The 18,948-nt window shown below is 49.2% G+C and overlaps 2 protein-coding genes across 3 annotated transcripts; one reads left to right on the forward strand and one right to left on the reverse strand.

The window, feature by feature from the left end:
- Nucleotides 1–510: 510 nt before the first annotated feature.
- Nucleotides 511–13,169, reverse strand: UBFD1 (ubiquitin family domain containing 1). 2 transcript variants are annotated; one of them, XM_081965414.1, is made up of 7 exons: nt 13,145–13,169; nt 11,995–12,276; nt 11,701–11,909; nt 10,167–10,232; nt 9,921–10,026; nt 5,171–5,253; nt 511–903 (listed from the first exon to the last, which is right to left on the reverse strand). In XM_081965414.1, the coding sequence occupies exons 1-7, from the start codon at nt 13,152–13,154 to the stop codon at nt 793–795; spliced, it is 867 nt and encodes a 288-aa protein (XP_081821540.1). In that variant the 5' UTR covers nt 13,155–13,169; the 3' UTR covers nt 511–792. The 2 variants fall into 2 exon arrangements, with proteins under 2 accessions (XP_081821540.1, XP_081821539.1); XM_081965413.1 differs by lacking the exon at nt 13,145–13,169 and adding an exon at nt 12,629–12,776.
- Nucleotides 12,873–18,626, forward strand: EARS2 (glutamyl-tRNA synthetase 2, mitochondrial). The gene is made up of 9 exons (XM_081965400.1): nt 12,873–13,076; nt 13,743–13,898; nt 14,706–14,895; nt 15,134–15,606; nt 16,032–16,140; nt 16,559–16,712; nt 17,050–17,180; nt 17,718–17,850; nt 17,934–18,626. The coding sequence occupies exons 1-9, from the start codon at nt 13,019–13,021 to the stop codon at nt 18,027–18,029; spliced, it is 1,500 nt and encodes a 499-aa protein (XP_081821526.1). The 5' UTR covers nt 12,873–13,018; the 3' UTR covers nt 18,030–18,626.
- Nucleotides 18,627–18,948: the final 322 nt, after the last annotated feature.

Below are 18,948 nucleotides of genomic sequence, written 5' to 3' on the forward strand. Positions count from 1 at the left end.
TTATTAAGAGAAATGGCCAAAGAAAGCGTCTTAAGGCAACTAGCTCCCCCCCCGCCCCCAGTTATGGCAACAGCAGTGAGGGAGGGGAAGCATGGGAAAACACACCCAACTAAGCAACATTTCCCACATAACCCCTCCCTCCCTCCCTCCCTCCCACCCAATGACAGATATGAAACGATTCGCCATAAAATTTAAAAAGAGCTGACCCTCTTTCGTACCCTACCTATACCAGAAAGGTTACAAAAGCCCAAGGACAAGGAAGAGAATGGCTTATGAAACCCCAAGTTTACGTACGGTTGAAAAGTTTTCATTAAGGTTCCAAGAGAAGAGAGGAGTAAAACCTATTTCTCCGACGCCCAATTACAAGCCCAAACAATGGTATTTATGTATGAAGAATTATGAACGGATCCGCCTCTTGTCCAAGCCACGTAGAAAATCCAGTGATCTATTGTTTCGTTTTTTTGTCGAAATCTGAAGAGCTGCAGAGTTGAAGTGTATTTACACACAGTGGTTTGTAAATTAAGATTTATTGATTTCCATTTGTATTTGCTTTTTTTTTTTTTAAATACGGTTGAAGCTGCCGCAGAACCAGAGCCCTTGCTGCTGCTGCTGCTGCTGCACTGCTTTAAGTTAAAAATGAACTAATGGTGAGAGATCCCCACCTCTGGCGTTCTCCCAGGCCTCTCCGAGATGGCGTGGATCAAGAAGTCCCAGGAGCCTCACCCATCCGGGCCTCTTCCAGCAGTGTCCTTAAGATCCCAGTCCGTCTCCATGCCAGAGGTGAGCGTGCCTTCAAAAGTACTGCCACTTCCCTAGCACCGTGTCCTTGATTGCATCCACGTACTGAGTGGGCACCCAGTACACCCAGTAGTAAGAGGCTTCTGTGGGACCCAACTGGAAAGCCTGAGGGAGGGAGGGAGGAGGAGGAAGGAAAACCCATGAGCCACCATCACTTCCTTCAAAGGAAGTCAGCGTCAGGCCCCTCACAGGGGAGATCTGTATTTACAAACAGTTTTAGAATCAAAGGTGTTATGTCAGAAACTCTTACCTGGAGTCCAACGATATAAGCCAAATATTACAGCAGTAAAGCAACAGTCTCCGTTCCAGGTCCCCCTCCTGGGAAGTTTTTCCCACTCAGCAAGGCTGGCGGACTTTCAGCTGCCCCTTAGCTGCCCTTCAAGGAGCCCCGAGGAAGCAGCTTTCTACTCCCCATGGATCCGGCAGTCTGGTTGCCAATTCCTCCAAGCCACAAACCAGGTGCTGCTGCTTTGTTTGAACTGGCCCATTAGGGAACAGAGATTGCTCTTCAAACTGGGACTGCATCTACAGGATGAAGCTGGCTTGCAATCTAGCTGCCTTAACAAACCAGAGTTTGGACCCAAGTAGTCACCACTGAGGTGCAATGGAGAGGAAGCGGTAATTGCAGGGCTCCGATTCCCCCAGATGCTGGAGGAGGGGAGGGCTGATGGGATAAACAGCCCCCCGAGGTGAAGTTCGCGTTCCGCTCCTGCATAGAACAGCACGGAGGGATGGCAGAAAACGCACGGAGGAGGATGTTAATAATGCCGAGAGACCCAGAAGTGGGTAATTGTTTTCTATAAATGGATTCATTTCTTTGATTTATAGGGCCACCTAACTGAAGGAACTCAAAGCAGGATACGAGGGGTTAAAAGCAGCACAGAAAACCCTGCTAGAAATACAGGAACAAATACAACAATTGCAATGAACTGCAAAAAATAAAAATCATACAGTAAGGGTACGTAAATTCGCCAGCCTAGGGGTTGCTTCAAAGAGCACGATTTTCAAACTTTCCTGAAGGTCAACAGGGTTGGAACAGCCCAGCCCCAGGGAGGAAGCTATTCTTTGGGGCAGGAGCAGCAGCACAGAGAAGTCGACCAAAACGCTCTTGTTCTGTAGATGGGACCCGGTCACACCCACCCTGCCCACCCTTACAGGACAGGCAGGCACGTAGAGTGTCCCGATCCAATGCAGGGCTTTGCAGGTGACAACTGAAGAGCCCAGAGATCAACTGAGAACAGGACCCTTGCAACCCCTCCCTGTGCAGCTGCGCTCCGGATCGATTGGGAGCACCAAGCGGTCTTCCTCTAGAGCAACTTCAGAACAGGCACACCTGTGTAACCAACCATTCAAAATTAGGATGCCACCGAATGAAGGGATTTATGAACCTGAAGTTACAGTCCTGGGACTGCGGTGATTCTGGGCACTTGGCAACCTCTTCTTTCTCACTATGCCTTGCCAAGGGCCTTGTGGTTGTGTGATTGCCAGTTCCACTCTTCCCAACCGGCTTTCCCAGAAATTCACCGTGGAAGCCAAGAGGGAAGATTGCAAGCTGATGCCAGTTGGCTGGTTCCCTGGGGGGAGAGAGAGGAGGGGGGGGAGCTTCCTGAAGCAGGATTTTGGCATGGAGCATCTGCAGCAGGGAATGCCAGAGGGAGCCTACTTGTCTGTGGGACCTGTTTGCAAATGGCCCGTGAGGCCAACACTTCTTGAAACGATTCTGCCTCTTCAGCCAGCCTCCCGAGAGCAAAAGGGCTGCCTGGCAGCGGACCCTGGCCCTCCGGAGCCCCCGCAACAGGCAGCTCCTTCGCTTCCTCCACCTAACACCCTGGGAAATCATTTTACGTTGCGGTTGTTGACTGAAGCAGTCCAGGGGTGGGTTGCAGAAGGTACAACCCGGTATGGGTGTACCGGAGCCTGCCCGGAGCACCGGATACCGTTCCGGTATGGTGCTCCGGAGGGCCTACCCGCCCGCCCGAGCGCCTTACAGGCCTTTTAAGTGTTTGGCGCTTCTGCACACGGCACGTACAGCACCTGCGCGATGCTCCTCTGAGCAGCTGGAGCGTCACGGAGGCACTAAGACGTGTGGAAGCCACCGAGGCCGTTCCAACCGTACTAGTTGGAACCCACCCCTGAAGCAGTCCTATGATATCTCACTTAATGACTTCATCTCTCAATGACCAGAGATTCTGGTCTCGATTGTGGTCCAAATAGGAGGTGACTACGTTATGGAAGATGGATCTGGGCATCCAAGTCTGGCTACAGCTGCCACTGCTCTTCTTTTGAGTCCAAGAGGAACCCCCAAACCCCAATTGGGTGCCATTTGTACGCTGGGGAAGAACAGCCCCCTTGAGAAGGAAATCTGACACATTCTCAGACCCCCCTGATCTTCCAACTCAAAAGCCCCTCACAGCCCCCAGCCCCTGCGACTCTGCCCCTGGGCGGCCAGGGGGTCAAGGGGGATTCATTAGCATAGTTTGGACACTCAACCTTTGCCTTTAGATGATCTCTCCCAGCAATCCCATGCAGATCCTAAATAAGGGAGGGGAGGACACTGATCTCTGAGGCAGCTTAAGCTTTGCTCTCTCGCTTCTACCGCTTCCACGCACCGACCTAGGAGAGGGAAGAAAAGGCACTGCAGAACAGGGCCCCTCCCAAACCCCAAAGTCGGTCCAGATGGCCGTCACAATCAAGGCTGCTCAGGCGTCCGGAAGAGTCGCACTGCCTCTCCCCTGGCTCTGCTGGAGATCATCCACACCTGCAGTCAATGCTGAAAAGATTCCAGGTAATCTTCTTCTTCCAGGATCCTCTGGAACCATCTTCTCCACACCCTCTCCTCAAAAGAGGGAGAGTAGATGGACATTGTCCATCATCTCTGTATCCACTGATGGCTTCTTAAGGGGGGGTGGGGGGTGGAACACCCTACCCCTTCCCTCAAGGAAGAAGCAGCCCCTCCAGTAACCCATTTCCTTCTGATGGCATTGCCAGGCAAGAGGGACATGGATCTGTCACACAGGCAGCTGCCCTAACAACTCTGGGAAACTCTTCCTCAAGGCCCAAGGAACAAATCTCTGCCCAGTTAAAGGGCTGGTCCAAAAGAACCTGCCTGGCTGGAGCCACCTTGGAGCAGGTCTGAGGAATTTTATCCTTCAGCTGCCTATCAGGATGCTCCCAGTCGCCCACAAGGAATGGCTCCGACATCCTCCTCCCAGAGAAAGCTCAGCTCACTCTCAGCCAGGCTGCTAAACGGCACTCGGTGGACACGAGGGGAGCAGGAAAACAATCAAGTCCTCCTACTCCCATTGCCACAATGGAGCCACTCTGGTTTGGTCCCCATCTCTCCCTAGCAACCACCTCAGCCTCCTGCTGCTGCTCATTCTCCGGGCCTCTTCAGAAAGCCAAGGGAGCCCTAAGACAGGCATATAAGAGGATGCAACCCCCTATTTTGTTAACCTCATTTCAAGTGAGGAAATCAGGCTGTGGTCAAATTGCCCCTCCGGAAACTCCCCCCACACAGTCAAGATATTAATTGGATGCACTGGAGATTCAAAAACCTTCCAGGTAACCAGGCTGGTCTGCCCACAGCCACAACCAAGAGCAGACGTTGCCTTGGCTTTCTTCAGCAGATCAAGTTGCAACTCCCACAAGACAAAAAATAAAAATAAAGATGCAGGGTGTGCTGGGTGCTTCGTGATCTATGTTCCATTCATGGTTATCACGCTAGCCATGAATCCCTTGGGCACTTCAGACTCTGCCCTGAGTGCAGGCAGGTTGCTCGGTCTCCAAGGTCCAGGGGTCTCCCCCAGCAGCCCAGCCCTGAGCAGGGAAGGTGCCGAGCAGTAGGCAGCCAAGACTAGAGCAACAATCCTGACTGATAGGAAGGTCTCATATTGGATTTTGGGGGTCACAATTCCTCTGGGATCCATCCAAATCTTTCACGTGGCACCACCTACTGCACCCCTGCCCCAGCCTTGGCATGAGGCTGCTGCTAACCCAAAGCCTCTCTTGTGCTCATCCAGGCCTTGGTGAAACATTCAAAACAATACAGTAATAGACGACAGAGCCCCATTACAGGCTGATCTGGCATTCGGAGACCAAGCCACCTGAAGGTCAGATGATCTGGGAGTTGGGCTGACTGCAGGTGGGGGAAGAGTGAAACTGAAGGCGAGAGCTAACTGCCAGGAATGATTGCTATAGCAAAGAAGCAGAAAAGACTACCCAACTAGCTTTACTTAAACATTTTAAAGTTGTTAATGTCCTGCCTTGTTGAGGGATCAAGCTACCCCTGATATAAAGAGCTGCTGCCGCCTCCATGGATAAACTCTGCTGGAGCCCCACGGGAAGGCATCGATTCTCAGCCAAAACCACTTACCATCATATGATAATCTTCATGCCCTTCAATGGGTTCGCTCACCACGTTCTTGATGGAGCCCATGGGTAACTTTTCTGTTCTTTCTACAGATAGAAAGATAGAAACGGTTGGATAACTGATGTTCCATATATCCCCATATTCTCCCCTCCCAGCCACCAAGCTTATCTTCAAAGGACAAAGTGAGAATACCATCATGAAATCTTTTCCTCCCTCTTGTCTTACTGGACACGTGGCCTGTGGCTGGATAAAGGGTCAACTCCAATAGTAACTAGTATCTACGTCAAACTTTACATATTCTGGTCTTAGTAATTTCCCCCAACATTTATCAACAGGCTAGGTAATATCTTCAGTGCATGGAAGGTCAGTGTTTACCAATTGGCCTTGCTCAGTGGTTTCTTCCTTGAAAGCAGCACATCCCCAACTAAGACTGCCAAGATAAGATACGAGAGGTAGCCCTCAGTTAACAAATCCCACAGGTTGTTAGGTGAGGGCACACCCTACTGGCTTGGCCTCTTCTCAGCTTTGAGCCTTGGTATGATAAGGGAATGCCTCCTCTTGAGCTACCCTACCATGGGGGCGCACTGGTTAAAATGTAGCTAGCAGGTAAACTCTGATCTCAGTCTGGAGTTCGATCCTGACCAGTTGACTCAAACTTCCATCCTTCCAAGATTGGTAAAATGAGGACCCAGATTTCTGGGTGCCATGTTCTTGTCACTGTGTTTTTTTGTTTGCCAGCTGTGCTTCAACTCTAAGACATACGGTAGACTGATCTGACTCGTATCACTAAGCTCACTAGGCATGTCCACATTTTTAAAATTGTTTTCTGTTCGCCTGCCAAGAAGATAGGCAGGAACACTGTCTAAATGTAATCATTAGCTAGTAGGTTTTGTTTTCATTTTCTTTACAATAAAATGTGTTTCTTAGAATATATATCGGGTTTCTTAATTTTCAAGTATACTTCAAGGAAAAACCACGGTTCGTCCCTCATTAAATACAATCACCCCAGGAGGGGAACAGGGCTGAAATTCCACCCTGACAGTGCTGGCATTGTAAACCACTCAGAGTGTGCTGCAAAGCACTATAGAGTGGCATATAAGTTTAAATGCTATTGCTATCTCTGCCCTTTTGGCCGGCCTGCCTTCTCATTGCCACTAGCTGCCCAGCCTTACGTGCCACCTCGCCTGGCTATACTGCACACCACTATGTACCGATTGGCTCCTTCTTTTGTACTGGTGCAGCCGGGGCTTCTCTCGCACCCTGCCCAGGATCTCCCTTGGCACCTGCCCAGAACTGTCCTTTGGAAAAAGAAGCCTGGCAGGTAAAAGGAGGCTCCAGCCATGCTGGTGCTAAAGAAGCCTGGTGAGAAAGAAGGCCTTGGCGGGCACAGAAGAGGTGCCGTGTGTGGTGTGGTGGGGCAGCTGATGACACCAGTTAAGAGGCTGGCCAAGCGGTGGTCCTAAGTGGGCTGGAGTTTGTTCATATGACCACCACAGTCATACTGCAATGTCCAGAACTTCAGGGATGAGTCATTGAACAATTGAATGTTAAGCATGAAATACTCTTCAAATAATCCGCCCGCAATCTTCACTCTCCCTTGTTCTGAGGATGTTATCTACACTGGTTAACAGAAATGGATGTAGGAACCACCAGGCTCAAGAGTTCAACAAGAACCCAAATTATCAGCTGTTTAGCTCTAGTCCAGGGGTCAGCAACCCATGGCTCTGGAGCTGCATGTGGCCCTTTCATCCTTCTGTTGTGGCTCCCTGTCGCTGGTCGCTAAAAGGATGCGGCGCTAGGAGGAGACTCTATGGTGGGGGAACCAAACTTCCGGTCAGCTCCAGACTTGAACGGGGGGCTTCTGGTTAGGACCTTTGTGGCTCTAAGTGTTTAAGGTTGCTGACCCCTGCTGTAGTCTAAACAAGCAATAGATAGCAAAGTTATCAAATTGTGCATTTATTGGAGCAAAAGCATTCTCTACTCATTTAAAGCAAAGAGATAGCTTCAAAAGGGGTGTCAGTAAGCAAACAAAATTACTGAGCTATGCTCAATGTAACATTAACAAAAGAATAAACTATGCCACACAAAAAAGATTGAGTTGCTTTTGTAATATGAAAAAAGTACAAATATTTTGAACTCAGTGGAGCAAAGCATTCTGTGCCCATTGATCCCATTATGAGACACTAATTTATTTGCTACAATTTAAATTCAGCTCAATTCAAGAAGGCTCTGCGAACAGATGCTTAAATATATGCAGTTCTCGAATTACGACAATTCATTTAGGGATCCTTTGAAATCACAACACTGAAAAAAAGACATGAGCAGTTTTCACACTTCTGACTGTTGCAGCATCCCCATGGTCAGGTGATCAAAATTCAGACATTTGGCCACTGACTCATATATATGACGGTTGCAGTGTGCTGGGGATCATGTGATCCCCTTTTGCCAAGCAAAGTCAATGGGGAAGCCAGATTCATTTAACCACCAGGTTACTAACTTAAACAACTGCAGTGGTTCACTTAGCAACTGTGGCAAGAAAGGTTGTAAAATGGTGAAAAATTCACTTAACAACTGTCTCACTTAACAATATAAATTTTGGGCTCAATTGTGGTCTTATATATATATTTATTACTTTTACATTTAAAGCAATGCAGTACCTCGAAGTCGAAGTGACCATACATTCACATTATATACAGCTAGTCTCAACCATTAACAATTAGCCTACTTAATACATTGTCTATCCTTCTGTCCAGTCACAATATATACATTTGTTCCAGTCTTGTCCCCTTGTCTTATACCAATCATAAAATCCGTTCCATACTTCAAAATATTCTGATTCCCCTTTATTTTTAAGTTCAAGAGCGAGCCTATCTGCTTCTGCACAGGCCAACACTTTTCTGATTATATCGAGCTCTGATGGTGTATTTTCTTTTTTCCAATACTGCGCAAAAGTTATGCGTGCCGCAGTTAGTACATTTATAGTTAGATAAAGTGTATCTTTCTTAAACCCCTCCAGTATTATACCTAGGAGAAAAATGTCTGGTTTAAACAAAATTTGGTCTCCCACCATTTGTTCTAACCATGATTGAATCATTTTCCAGTATTTTTTTGCCTCATCGCATGTCCACCATATATGCTAAAAAGTGCCTGGTGTTTTTTTACACTTCCAACAATTTGGGGCCAGATTTTTAAACATTCTGGAGAGCCGTGCTGGGGGGAGATGCCACCTGTAGAACATCTTATAAAGGTTTTCTTTATACGCCATAGCCATTGTTAGTTTCCGATTAAGTATCCAAAGTTTTTCCCATTTAGCCAATTCCACATTGTAACCGACATTTTTCACTCAGGCAACCATAGTTTCTTTGACATGTTCCTCCTCCAGCTTATGTTCCAACAAAAATCTATATAAAGTTCATCTAATATTGTGTAATCTTTGGCAATAACTTCCTTCTTCCTATCCTGTGCAAACCTTGATATATTTTCCATATTAATTGAATTTGGGTGTATGTATGCTTCCATCGTAGATAGCCAAATGGGTGTTTGGTTGTTTTGGTATAGTGATCGTGTTTATTTTGTTCCATATTAATAACAGGGACTGTCTGGTGTCGTGTCTATTGAAATATTTGTGTGCAGATCCCTTTTCATACCAAAGGAAGGCATGCCATCCTGCTTGGAGGTCATGACCTTCCAATTTGAGCAATCTTTTATTTCTCAACATTATCCATTCTTTTAACCATGTTAGGGTGGTAGGAGGTGTGGTAGTATAATCAGGTTCCCAATCTGGTACGCCAAATCCCCCTTTTTCCTTAGTGTCTTGCATAGCTTTGAGTTTTATTCTTGGTTTTCTTCCCTGCCAAATAAATTTCGAAACCAATTGATTCAAATCCTTAAAAAAACCTTTTTCTAATTTAATGGTGGTCTTGTTGAGGACTACCTGTATTGTAGAATGTATGCTACCAAACCAGAATTAAGCTTGCATAAGTATTTCAGAAGCATTTAAAATTAGCAGTATTTGCTCTTAAAAAACGATCAGCAAGAGCAGTAATGCTTAACAGCACCAAAAAGTAAAAACATATATAGAAGTAAAACAATACTTCTGGACTCTTCTGTATGTTGTTTACAGTGAACTATCAAGAGTGAAAAACAGCCCCATAAATTCCACCTTTTGTGGAAGAAGCGTCACAATTACATCTTGTTTAGCTTGCCAGGCCTTTCCCTTGCATTTCAGCCGACTGATGCTATGGGATCAAGTGCCACACAGCAGGGTCAGAGAGCTCCACCCTGTCTTAATTTCCTTGCATTTAAGTCAGGGGTGTCCAAACTTGGGAACTTTAAGACTTGTGGACTTCAACTCCTAGAATTCCCCAGCCAGCATGGCTGGCTGGGGAATTCTGGGAGTTGAAGTCCACAAGTCTTAAAGTTCCCAAGTTTGGACACCCCTGATTTAAGCACAATGACAATAAAGATTATACTTAAGGCTGCTCTCCTGTTTCTCAGACCTGGAAACTTTTGTCCCAAAAACATCCAGTTGAAGGGCAGCTAAAGATCCTCCTGTCATCAATGTTTTGGCTCTTTAACCTTCACGCATTGCTCACAAATCAAAACGGAGCAACTTACATTGGCTTAACTCACAGGTGAATTGGATTTAGTGAAGCTCACCAGCTCAGACACAATAACCCAGAAATCACAAAGTACTGTTATCACACAAAGCTAAGCTTTGAGATATGAACAATCACACAACTTGGGCACGCACCTTTAGTGCCAATCCAGAGCTGATCTTGTTCAAGTTTAAAGGTTAGCCGTACTTTTCCGCCTGACTTGTTGTACATTCCCGATAAAGGAACAGTCGGCAGACGCTCCTAGAGAGGTTGAGACACAAGTTGTCCATGAACAAAGCAACTTACAGTACAAGGAAAAACACATTTCCTTTACAGCGTCTATCAATAAGAACAGAACAGTCGAGTTGCCAATCTCTGGCCCTTTGACTCTTGTTTCTTACCTGGGCGCCCTTGACAGAAGGCATGACATCTTCAGGCTTCCCTTTATCCAAGACTTTCCTATGTTGCTGTAAAGCAGAAATATAAATTAACCAAAGAACGACAGAAATCTTACCAGATTTCCGCTTTGCTTACTTGCCAGCATATTAATGAGACATCTAAAAAGTCTGAGATGCACAACCTTCACTCAGAAAATAGCACCCTACAAATAATAAGCTGCAAACAGACGCTAATTAAAAGACACCAAAGTGTTCTTATCGCATCAGCATTTCTTCCTTAGGGAGCAGAATTCACATTTTCCCAACAAACAATCTGGCTGAAGTTACACAAAAAATCTAGATGGGACAGGTAACTTTTTAAAATCGAAGGATGAGTGAAAGGAATGAGTTGTTACTTTGGCCAATGCATACCTCACTATGTGCTCAGAGAGCTGGAGACTGCAAGCCAAGCTGTAACCTCCACTCTCAAAATTTTTCAACTTGTTGCACTGCACAACAATCTTGATGCAGGTGCTTGCAGAATCTCTGAATGGGGAGACCAAAACATCTGGAACATCTGTCTCAAATGCACTTTGGTTTACTGCAGCTACAGAGTTCTATCATTGTAGGATCAAGGTGGATAGATTTGCCGAAAGAAACTAAAACCAGCCATTGAATGGTGGCGGTAAGAAAGGCTAAACTCAGTCACAAGAACAGCAAGTGGGAAGGCGGTAATACCAAGAGGTGCTAAATCATGGGAAATATTAGCAGCGTCAGCACTGACAAAAATCCAAGGCAATAACAGGAGCCAACAAAAATAAGTAGAGCAGCTATAAATAACTTATGGTGAACCAACCAAAGGCTTTGGAAAGTTTAAAATAATCTGCCTGTGCATGCTCAATTGCTTAATAGTAAAAAAATGAAACCTTGTATATCACCTGTAAACAAGTCAGTGAGATGGCAAAAAATAACAGCAAGGGGGAAAAGATAGGATTACAAGAAAATGCTTTATCTGGGAAACAGGCTGTTTTGCTCATCGCTGGCAACATTAACTGGCAGAATTTCAGAAAAGAAATGTTGCCCTACCCTTTTGGAATATGGTGGACGAATCACCTAGCACCATCTACCTATAAAGGATGAGGCATAAAAGCATGGGCTATCCCCCTCAAAATATTCCCAGTTCAAAGTCTACCAAATGTCAGAACTACTGACTGAAAACATCTCATGCCAACTGGGCAATTAAATAAGCAGCAGCACGTTTGGTGACCAAAATGCATTACTGAATTAGAATTGCCAATCTGGGGATTCTTTACAAGTTAAAGTTAGAGTGCCGTGTCCAGGAAAATGCTGGCCTGAAATGAATTGCCTGTAAGGGTTGCTTTCACCCATCTTAAAATTGGAGAGTTAATGAAAAACAACATCAAAGCACAAAGCTTCAGTGTAACAAAATATAAAGAGTCCTTCTTCCAACAGACCCACGGCTCAAAAGAGTGTACCTTTTCTAGGAAGTTAAAAGCCAGTTCAAAGCAATCCATCCCAGCTGCTGGCTCCAACTGACCTTTTGTCTGCAGAGGGGCTCCTTCTTGGCCTCTTCGGACTTCACTTCCTGCTGAGCTGCATCTTTTGGTGTGTTGACTGCCAAGACGTCATTGATGGTCGAGCCCACCACCATGATTTTTGCTCCACTGATGACTTTAATTTCTCGTAAGGTTTTTTCCTCTGGGAGCAGTCCTTTAAACATGACCTTTTGCATGGCGGGTGGGAGGCCTACCAGAGGGGAAACCAAGAGGGAGGCTTAACCCCGGGTCTCAGGCCGAGCTACTTCTCCAGGGGACAAGAGGCGGCGTCTCACCTGTCAGCGAGTGGATCTTCAGCTTCAGGTCTGCTCCTGTGCTGTCCAGGGGGAACTTGAGGTCGTACTTGTTCTTGTTCCAGATAATCTTCAGCTCCACCAGCTCCTTTTCCATCTCGGCTTCGCCCCCGTTGCTCACCGAAGCCTCCAGGTCGGGGGCCTCGCTGTCGGGCTCGTCGGCCTCCGAGGCCTTCTTGGTAGCCAGCGAGCCGTTCTCCTCTTCGCCTTGGCAGCCCACGGGCGGGTTCCGCACTTCCGCGTCCATGCCGGCTTCCTCCGAGTCTGCGAAAAGGCAAGGCAAACGGCGATAGACCCGCGAGCCAGGCGGCACCTGCGCGCCCCGGCCTCGCCCGCGCCCCAAGGGCTCCTCCCGGGGATCCCTGCTCGGCCCGGGGCCCCCTCGCGCCGCCCCCTCGCACCCGGGCAAGGCGCTGCACGGCCGGGACCCGCACAAAGCCGCTGCAGGCCGGAGGTTCCCCCCGACGGCGCGGACGGGCTCGGGGACGGTCGGCCTCCGCCGAGGCGCCCTCACCGCGGCCCCCGCCCGCCCCGGACCCCCGCCTCGCGCACCGCCGGGACAAGGCAGCGGCTCCCCTGTCTCTCCCCCCCCCCCCGCTCTCTCTCTCACGCGCACCGGGGGAGGCGGAGGTGGCGGCCATGATGATTGTGTACAGCCCGGCCGCGGGGCGAGTCGGGAAGGGCGCCGCGATTGGCCCTCGGCGGCCACCGTGGACGCGCCTTCCGCCCGAGGGGCGGGCCCAGACGGAGAGTCCCGCCCACGGGGGGCGGAGTCTCCCGCTGCCAGCCGCCCGGGTAGCAGGAGCACGCAGGACTTTCGGGGCGCCCCACGTCTTGGTCCGCCTCGGGGTCTTCCCGCTCCTGCGCTTGGGGAGGCCGCGAGTTCCACTGACTGGGCGCGGGGGAGGGGAGAGCGGAAGCGTGGAGGAAGCAAGCCGGGGCAGTTCGCCCCTCCTCTGTCGCCGCCGATAGGCTGGGTGGCCACGTGGGGGCGGGGCTTCCGCTGATGGCGGCGGGCGTGGCGGCGCGTCCCGTCCGGGTGAGGTTCGCGCCCAGCCCCACCGGTGAGTCTCCCCGGGCTCTGCGCCTGGCCTCCGGTGGGCCCTTCCTTGCGGGGCGGTCTCAGCCTCACTGTTGAGCATCCCCCTCTTCCCCAGGCCTCCCCCTGCAGCTCCTGTCACCCCCACCCGCTTCCTTCGGGAGCCCCGCTTTTGGAGGACCGGAACTCCTCCGTTTTGCCTTCGGCCCCTTCCGTTGCACAACTGGACACCCCTCCCCCCCCTGCTGCTCCTCTGGCAGCTTTTATAGGCGCTGGGCTGGTTGAGGCGGTCTTAAAGGGACAGAGCAGCCCAGGCCGCTGGCCCTCTGCTACCTGCCCTTTATAATGGGAGGCTTTGCACCTGGGCCAATTGCTCTCCGCCGGTCTTCCCTTCGCTCCTTTTCACAAAAGCTCCTAAGAGAGCCGCATTTCCACCCTTTAAAAAACCTTCCCCAGCCCCCAGGACGCATCATCCGTGCATAAGAAGGTGGAGGGGCTGGGCCTCCCTCAGGGCAGGTTCCTTTCAGACCCCAGGGCCAAGGTGGCTTCCCCTGGGACTCCAGAAAGCGGGTGCTTTCCTTGGAATCTGAGCTGCGCTTTCTCTCACCGACTGACTGCTCAGCTTCCCCTCACAGGGATTATTGTGCTGATCTGCCCATCTCCTCTGAGCTCTCCTGTCTACTTTGAACAGGGTTTCTACATTTGGGGGGGCTCCGGACTGCTCTGTACAACTACATTTTTGCCCGAAAACACCGAGGCAGTTTTATCCTTCGACTGGAAGACACCGATCAAAGCCGTCTGGTATCGGCAGCCTCTCAAAGCATAGAAGATGCATTGGAGTGGGCAGGTAAGGGCCAGAGCCTATTGAAAGGGGATCAGGTGCGCCTCAGGTGGGGATTTATATTTATTTATTTATATATATATATATATATATATATATATATATATATATATTTGTCCCTTTTAAAAGCCTTGTTTTCTGCTATCATTTTGGCAATATTTTTCTGCCAGTGTGTTGCCCGCCATCATCTCTAGGGGCCTGAGAAATGTTGGGGGGAAGGGGTTACACGTGGCTGCAAGGGAGCCGTCCCTGATCCAGATCTACTTTGCAGATATTAGAGATAGAGGTTCTGCCGTGTAGAAAATGTGGATCCTGTTTTTGGCTCAGTAACCTCCCTGCAGTAATGGTCCCTCCAGCCCCCGTTTCTAGTCCTGTTGGAGGTTTAACCTCCATATCAGCAATAGGAACTGTACAGCTTCCTAAAACCTGTTGGTGCATACTTGAATACTATGCAGTGATGTCCGGAGTACAGGGAGCTGTCCTTCCTGCTTTTGGTCAGCCTGTTTGGTGTTGGGAAAATTCCTGCAGGACACTTGTAGCCTTCCTTGAAGTCTTACTTGTGGCTGCTTCTTCCAGGGTCTCTGTAATTCTTTGCGTAAAGAGACTTTAGGAGTGTGATCAACCTTTAGTCCCTCAGCCTCCTGAGAATGAAATGTGGGAACTTTTAGCATACCAGCGGCTGTGCTACAACTCTAGCCCTTCTGTAGCTTACCTTGAGGGTGAAGGGGGCAGAGCCTGTGTTCCCAATGGATTGAGCTGGATTGTGGTTTTGGTCGTCACTTTGTCTTGGTCATAGTTGTTGCCTGCCTGCAGGCCTGCCACCGGATGAGAGCCCTCGCCGGGGAGGCCCTGCTGCCCCTTACCAACAATCCCTACGATGTGACCTATATAAGAAATACACAGACCTGCTTCTTGAGAAAAGGGCTGCCTACCGCTGTTTCTGCACACCCCAGCGCCTGGAATTATTAAAGAAAGAAGCCCTGCGCAGTCAGCAAACTCCACGGTGAGAACTGTTGATGTAGTGAGGCTAAACTTTAGCACCAGACTCTTAAATTCTTGCTTTCTCCTGTGGTTGGTGAAACAGAGATGAACACTGTCCCCTAAAATTGGCAATGACTAGTGGAGTAAAATCCGCAGGGACCCCCTTTTTACCTGTGGTTGGAAGAGGAGGCTAACTTAAACAAACAGGAGTAACTTTAGTTTTGCAGAGTTGATGCCCTCTAGTTTTTTCCCCTCTATAGGTATGACAACAGGTGTCGTCACCTAAACCCCAAGGAGGTTGCTGAGAAGATATCTCAAGGCGTCGACTACGTGGTGCGTTTTTGCCTGGAAGAGCAGACGGACCCTTTTTGCGATCTAATCCATGGATGGAGCAGGCACGAAGTAGCCAGTGTGGAAGGCGACCCAGTGATTCTGAAGAGCGATGGCTTTCCAACCTATCACCTGGCCAACGTGGTGGACGATCACCTGATGGAGATCAGCCATGTTCTGCGTGGAGCTGAATGGCTCACCTCCACTTCCAAACACCTCCTCCTCTACAGGGCCTTTGGTTGGGAGCCGCCTCATTTTGGGCACCTTCCTCTGCTCCTGAACGAAGATGGCAGCAAACTCTCCAAGAGACAAGGGCATGTTTTTGTGGAGGAGTTTGCGCAAGAGGGCTATTTGCCAGCCACCCTCCTGGATCTCATGACACACTCTGGCTCAGGGTTTGCAGGTAATGTAGTCGCCTCACACAGGGGAAGGAAGGTGAATGCCTGTATTTTCAGAACCATTTGTGTCTTCCTTTTTATCTGTGGCACGGACTGTCACAGGAGCTGGTATGTTATCCCATTCGCTCCGCAAGCACTTTATATCTCCCTCTTTCTGGCCTGCTCTTGGCCCCTTCTCAGCTACTGCCGCTTCTCATAAGTGCTTACCTGGCTCCATCCTGGGAGTCTACCTGCTGACCATCAGTCCCACAAAGGCCTGCTGAAGTGGGAATGGTTGCCCGGCCCTTGGTTGGAGATTGAGGGATGGGCGGGTAGAAGAGGCTGTGGACAAAGGAGGAGGAAGTAGTGTGATGTCTTTACATCAAAGGGGGTTATAGAAACAAAGATAGGTATGAGGAGAAGTCCAGCAGCTTCTTGATCTGTTTTGCAGAAAATAGAATAGGACGAACACTCAAAGAGCTGATTGATGAGTTTGACCTGAGCAGGATCGAAAGGCACTCGGCTCTCCTGGATTTGAAGAAACTCCCAGAATTCAACAGGTAGAGAAAATGAAGGAGCAGGCAGACATCTGTTGCCCTTTAGCTCCCTCTTCAGTATTTTGGAGGCTGGTCCCCCTGCTCTCATTGTGATTTGTTTCCCCTCCTGCTTGAAGTTGACTAGGGGTAATGGGGGAATCTCAGTTTCTTTCCCCAAACTTTCCCAAGATGTCAGCATATCCAGAAAACGACTTGGCCTAATTGGGAAGTTTGAGGGGCAGCTTGAGAGGGGATCTCCCTGTTCTCCAAAGCACCCGAAGGCAGGACAAGAACCGATGGATGGGCTCTGCATTACGAGAGGGCTGTGCTGGGGTGGATGTTTGGAGTAGGGGGCCATGTTACTGGCGTGTGTTCATGTGAATGGTGGTTGTGAAGAGGCCCATGGTGCCTCTGGCTGCATTCAGTACGTTCTTTTGCTTAGGGTTCACCTGGCCCAGCAGATTGGAGACGAGAGGCTACGGCAGAAGCTTGTGACAGAGGTCCAGGCTGCTGTGGAGGAAGCCTATGGCGAGCAGCTTCCGGAGAGGGAGGTCCTTGAAAAGGGTTACATCGAGCAGGTGCTCTTGCTGAGGAGGGTAAGTCGGAAGCAGTTTGTTCTCAGGGGAGTCTCTGGGTGCCTGCCAAGCAACAGTGGCCCCATAGATGTGAAGTCTGGGGGGGAGGGAGGGAGGCTGCATGCTGGTCCTGTACTGAGCTAAGGGCTGTTTGGATAAATGGCTTTTTAATTCCTTCCCTGATTAGCAAGTCCGGCCGGCTGTGATGCTTGCGTGCTGTCAGGATTAGCTTTCTGTGGCAAGTTGAGCTGAGCACCAGCTGAAGGACAATGCCCAGGGGAGCAGCATATGGCGGGGAGAAGGGGGCAGGGGCTCCCCCCCTCCTGGGCTCTGCTTCTCAGAACTCCTCCTTCCTTAGGGCCACATTAGCCGCCTGAAGGACTTGGTGTCCCCCAGCTACGCTTTCTTGTGGATCCGTCCCTCTGTGCCCTCGGAGAATCTGCAGACTCTCTCCGCTAAAGCAGACCAGATAGGAAGGGGGGTCCTCAGGTAAACTGGCCACTGTCTCGGTGGGGAATCTTGCTCTGTTTTGGGGAAGAAATTCCTACTTGCCTTTTTTATAAACCTCCTCGTGTGAAAATAAGCGTTTTCCCTGCTGGGTAGATTTTATTGGTTCTCCCATTTGAGTACAAACACCATGTGAAAGAAATTCAGACTCTTGTGATGACCTCTCTCTGGGGAGTATTGTCATGGAATGAAAGTTTCACTAACCGCCAGAAAGGTGGCAGGTAAGCAAGCAGCTTGAGTCTGTGCCATGCGAATGGTCTCCAGATACTGCAGAGGCCAGATTCAGATTCAGTCACTGGACACTGTGGGGCGTCAGATGGGATCCATCAGCAAGCATTTCTGCTATTGATTCAAGGCTTTCTGAAAAGAGCCCCATGGAAGTCCTCTCCATTGAAAGGTCAGGTTCTATGTATTAACTACCACAGGAATGTGGTTGACCAGCTGGGCCAGCTCCTCTTCTGGTTCAGTCCTCAGCCTGCTCTGGTTTGACTGTGTCGTCTCCTCCTCCTCCTCCTGAAGGCTGCTGGAAGGACCAGTGACTCAGAGACCTGAAGAACTTGGCCAGCAACTGAGGCAGCTGCACGAGCAGATAAGTGGCACCAAGTACAGCAGCATGATGAAGCTCCTCCGCCTCTCCCTCAGTGGCCTGCAGGCAGGTCTCTTTCCTTCCCCTGTTCTGAGTTTGGCTGGGGAGAACTGCCCTGCCCTATGTGTTAACTACCACTTCCGTTTCAGGACGGGCCCAGCGTTGCTGAGATGATGATCCTGTTGGGGCCCAAGGAGACCAGCATTCGCATCCAGGGGGTTCTATGCAGCCAACCTGCTCCATGAGGGAAAGGGGCAAAGGAAGGACTTTGAAACATGGTGGAGCTTGAGAAAATACCTACCGAGCTTGGGGGCAACACACAGAGAACATTCTCCGGTTTTATAGCAGCATAGTCTGATGTTGATGAATGCTGGGTTCGAATTTAATAGAAAAGGGAAAAATATTAGCTGGATCTAAGGACCTGTTGAAATTAGATATGAGTGAGCCCTAACATCCGATTCGGCATTCCTCATTTTGTAACTCTGGGGAAAAGGATCAAGGATCAATATCTGAAAAAGGATATGGGAGTTAGGAAATTAGGATCAACCCTCTTACTTTAGTTAAACCTAAATTTTCCTAATCCGGATGAAAGTCCAAGCTCAGCACTTTAGGCTGCATGCCTTTTCCAAGAACACTTGACTTACCAGACTGGATCCTTCCTTCTCCCTGATTTGCTAGTTTTCTACGGGCAGGGAGCTTCCAGCTGGTGACGTCTTTGCCACCAAAAAGTTCTTTCTGCAACTGAACCCCCTGAAGTGTTTCCTCCTTCCTCCCTCACCTGTGCAAGGTGAGACTGGGCCCGGAACTCTGAGTTTTAATCAATAAAGACTTTCATATTGTGACTGTGTGGCATGACTCTACTTACTGCAGGAAGTGTGTGGGGCTGGCTAACGTTCCACCCAGGGCCGCAACTGGAGTTTTTGGCGGCTCAGCAAATGCAGAGCTGCTTCTGCTATATACAGGTATTCCTCAGTTTATGACTGGAATTACAGTTGTAAGTTATGGTGCTTCTTAAGCAGGTCACCACATGATCATGCCCAATTTTATGACTTTTTTTTGGGCAATGGCCATTAAGCAGATGCAGTGGACAAGTGAATCTATTATACCCAAGTGTTTGTTTTGCCAGAAACCAGAAGTAAATTAGTAAAAAACATTGAAAATGCC

The sequence above is a fragment of the Natrix helvetica genome (genome assembly GCF_964273705.1).
Source record: "Natrix helvetica genome assembly, chromosome: 13".
In the NCBI taxonomy this organism is placed as follows: domain Eukaryota; kingdom Metazoa; phylum Chordata; class Lepidosauria; order Squamata; family Natricidae; genus Natrix; species Natrix helvetica.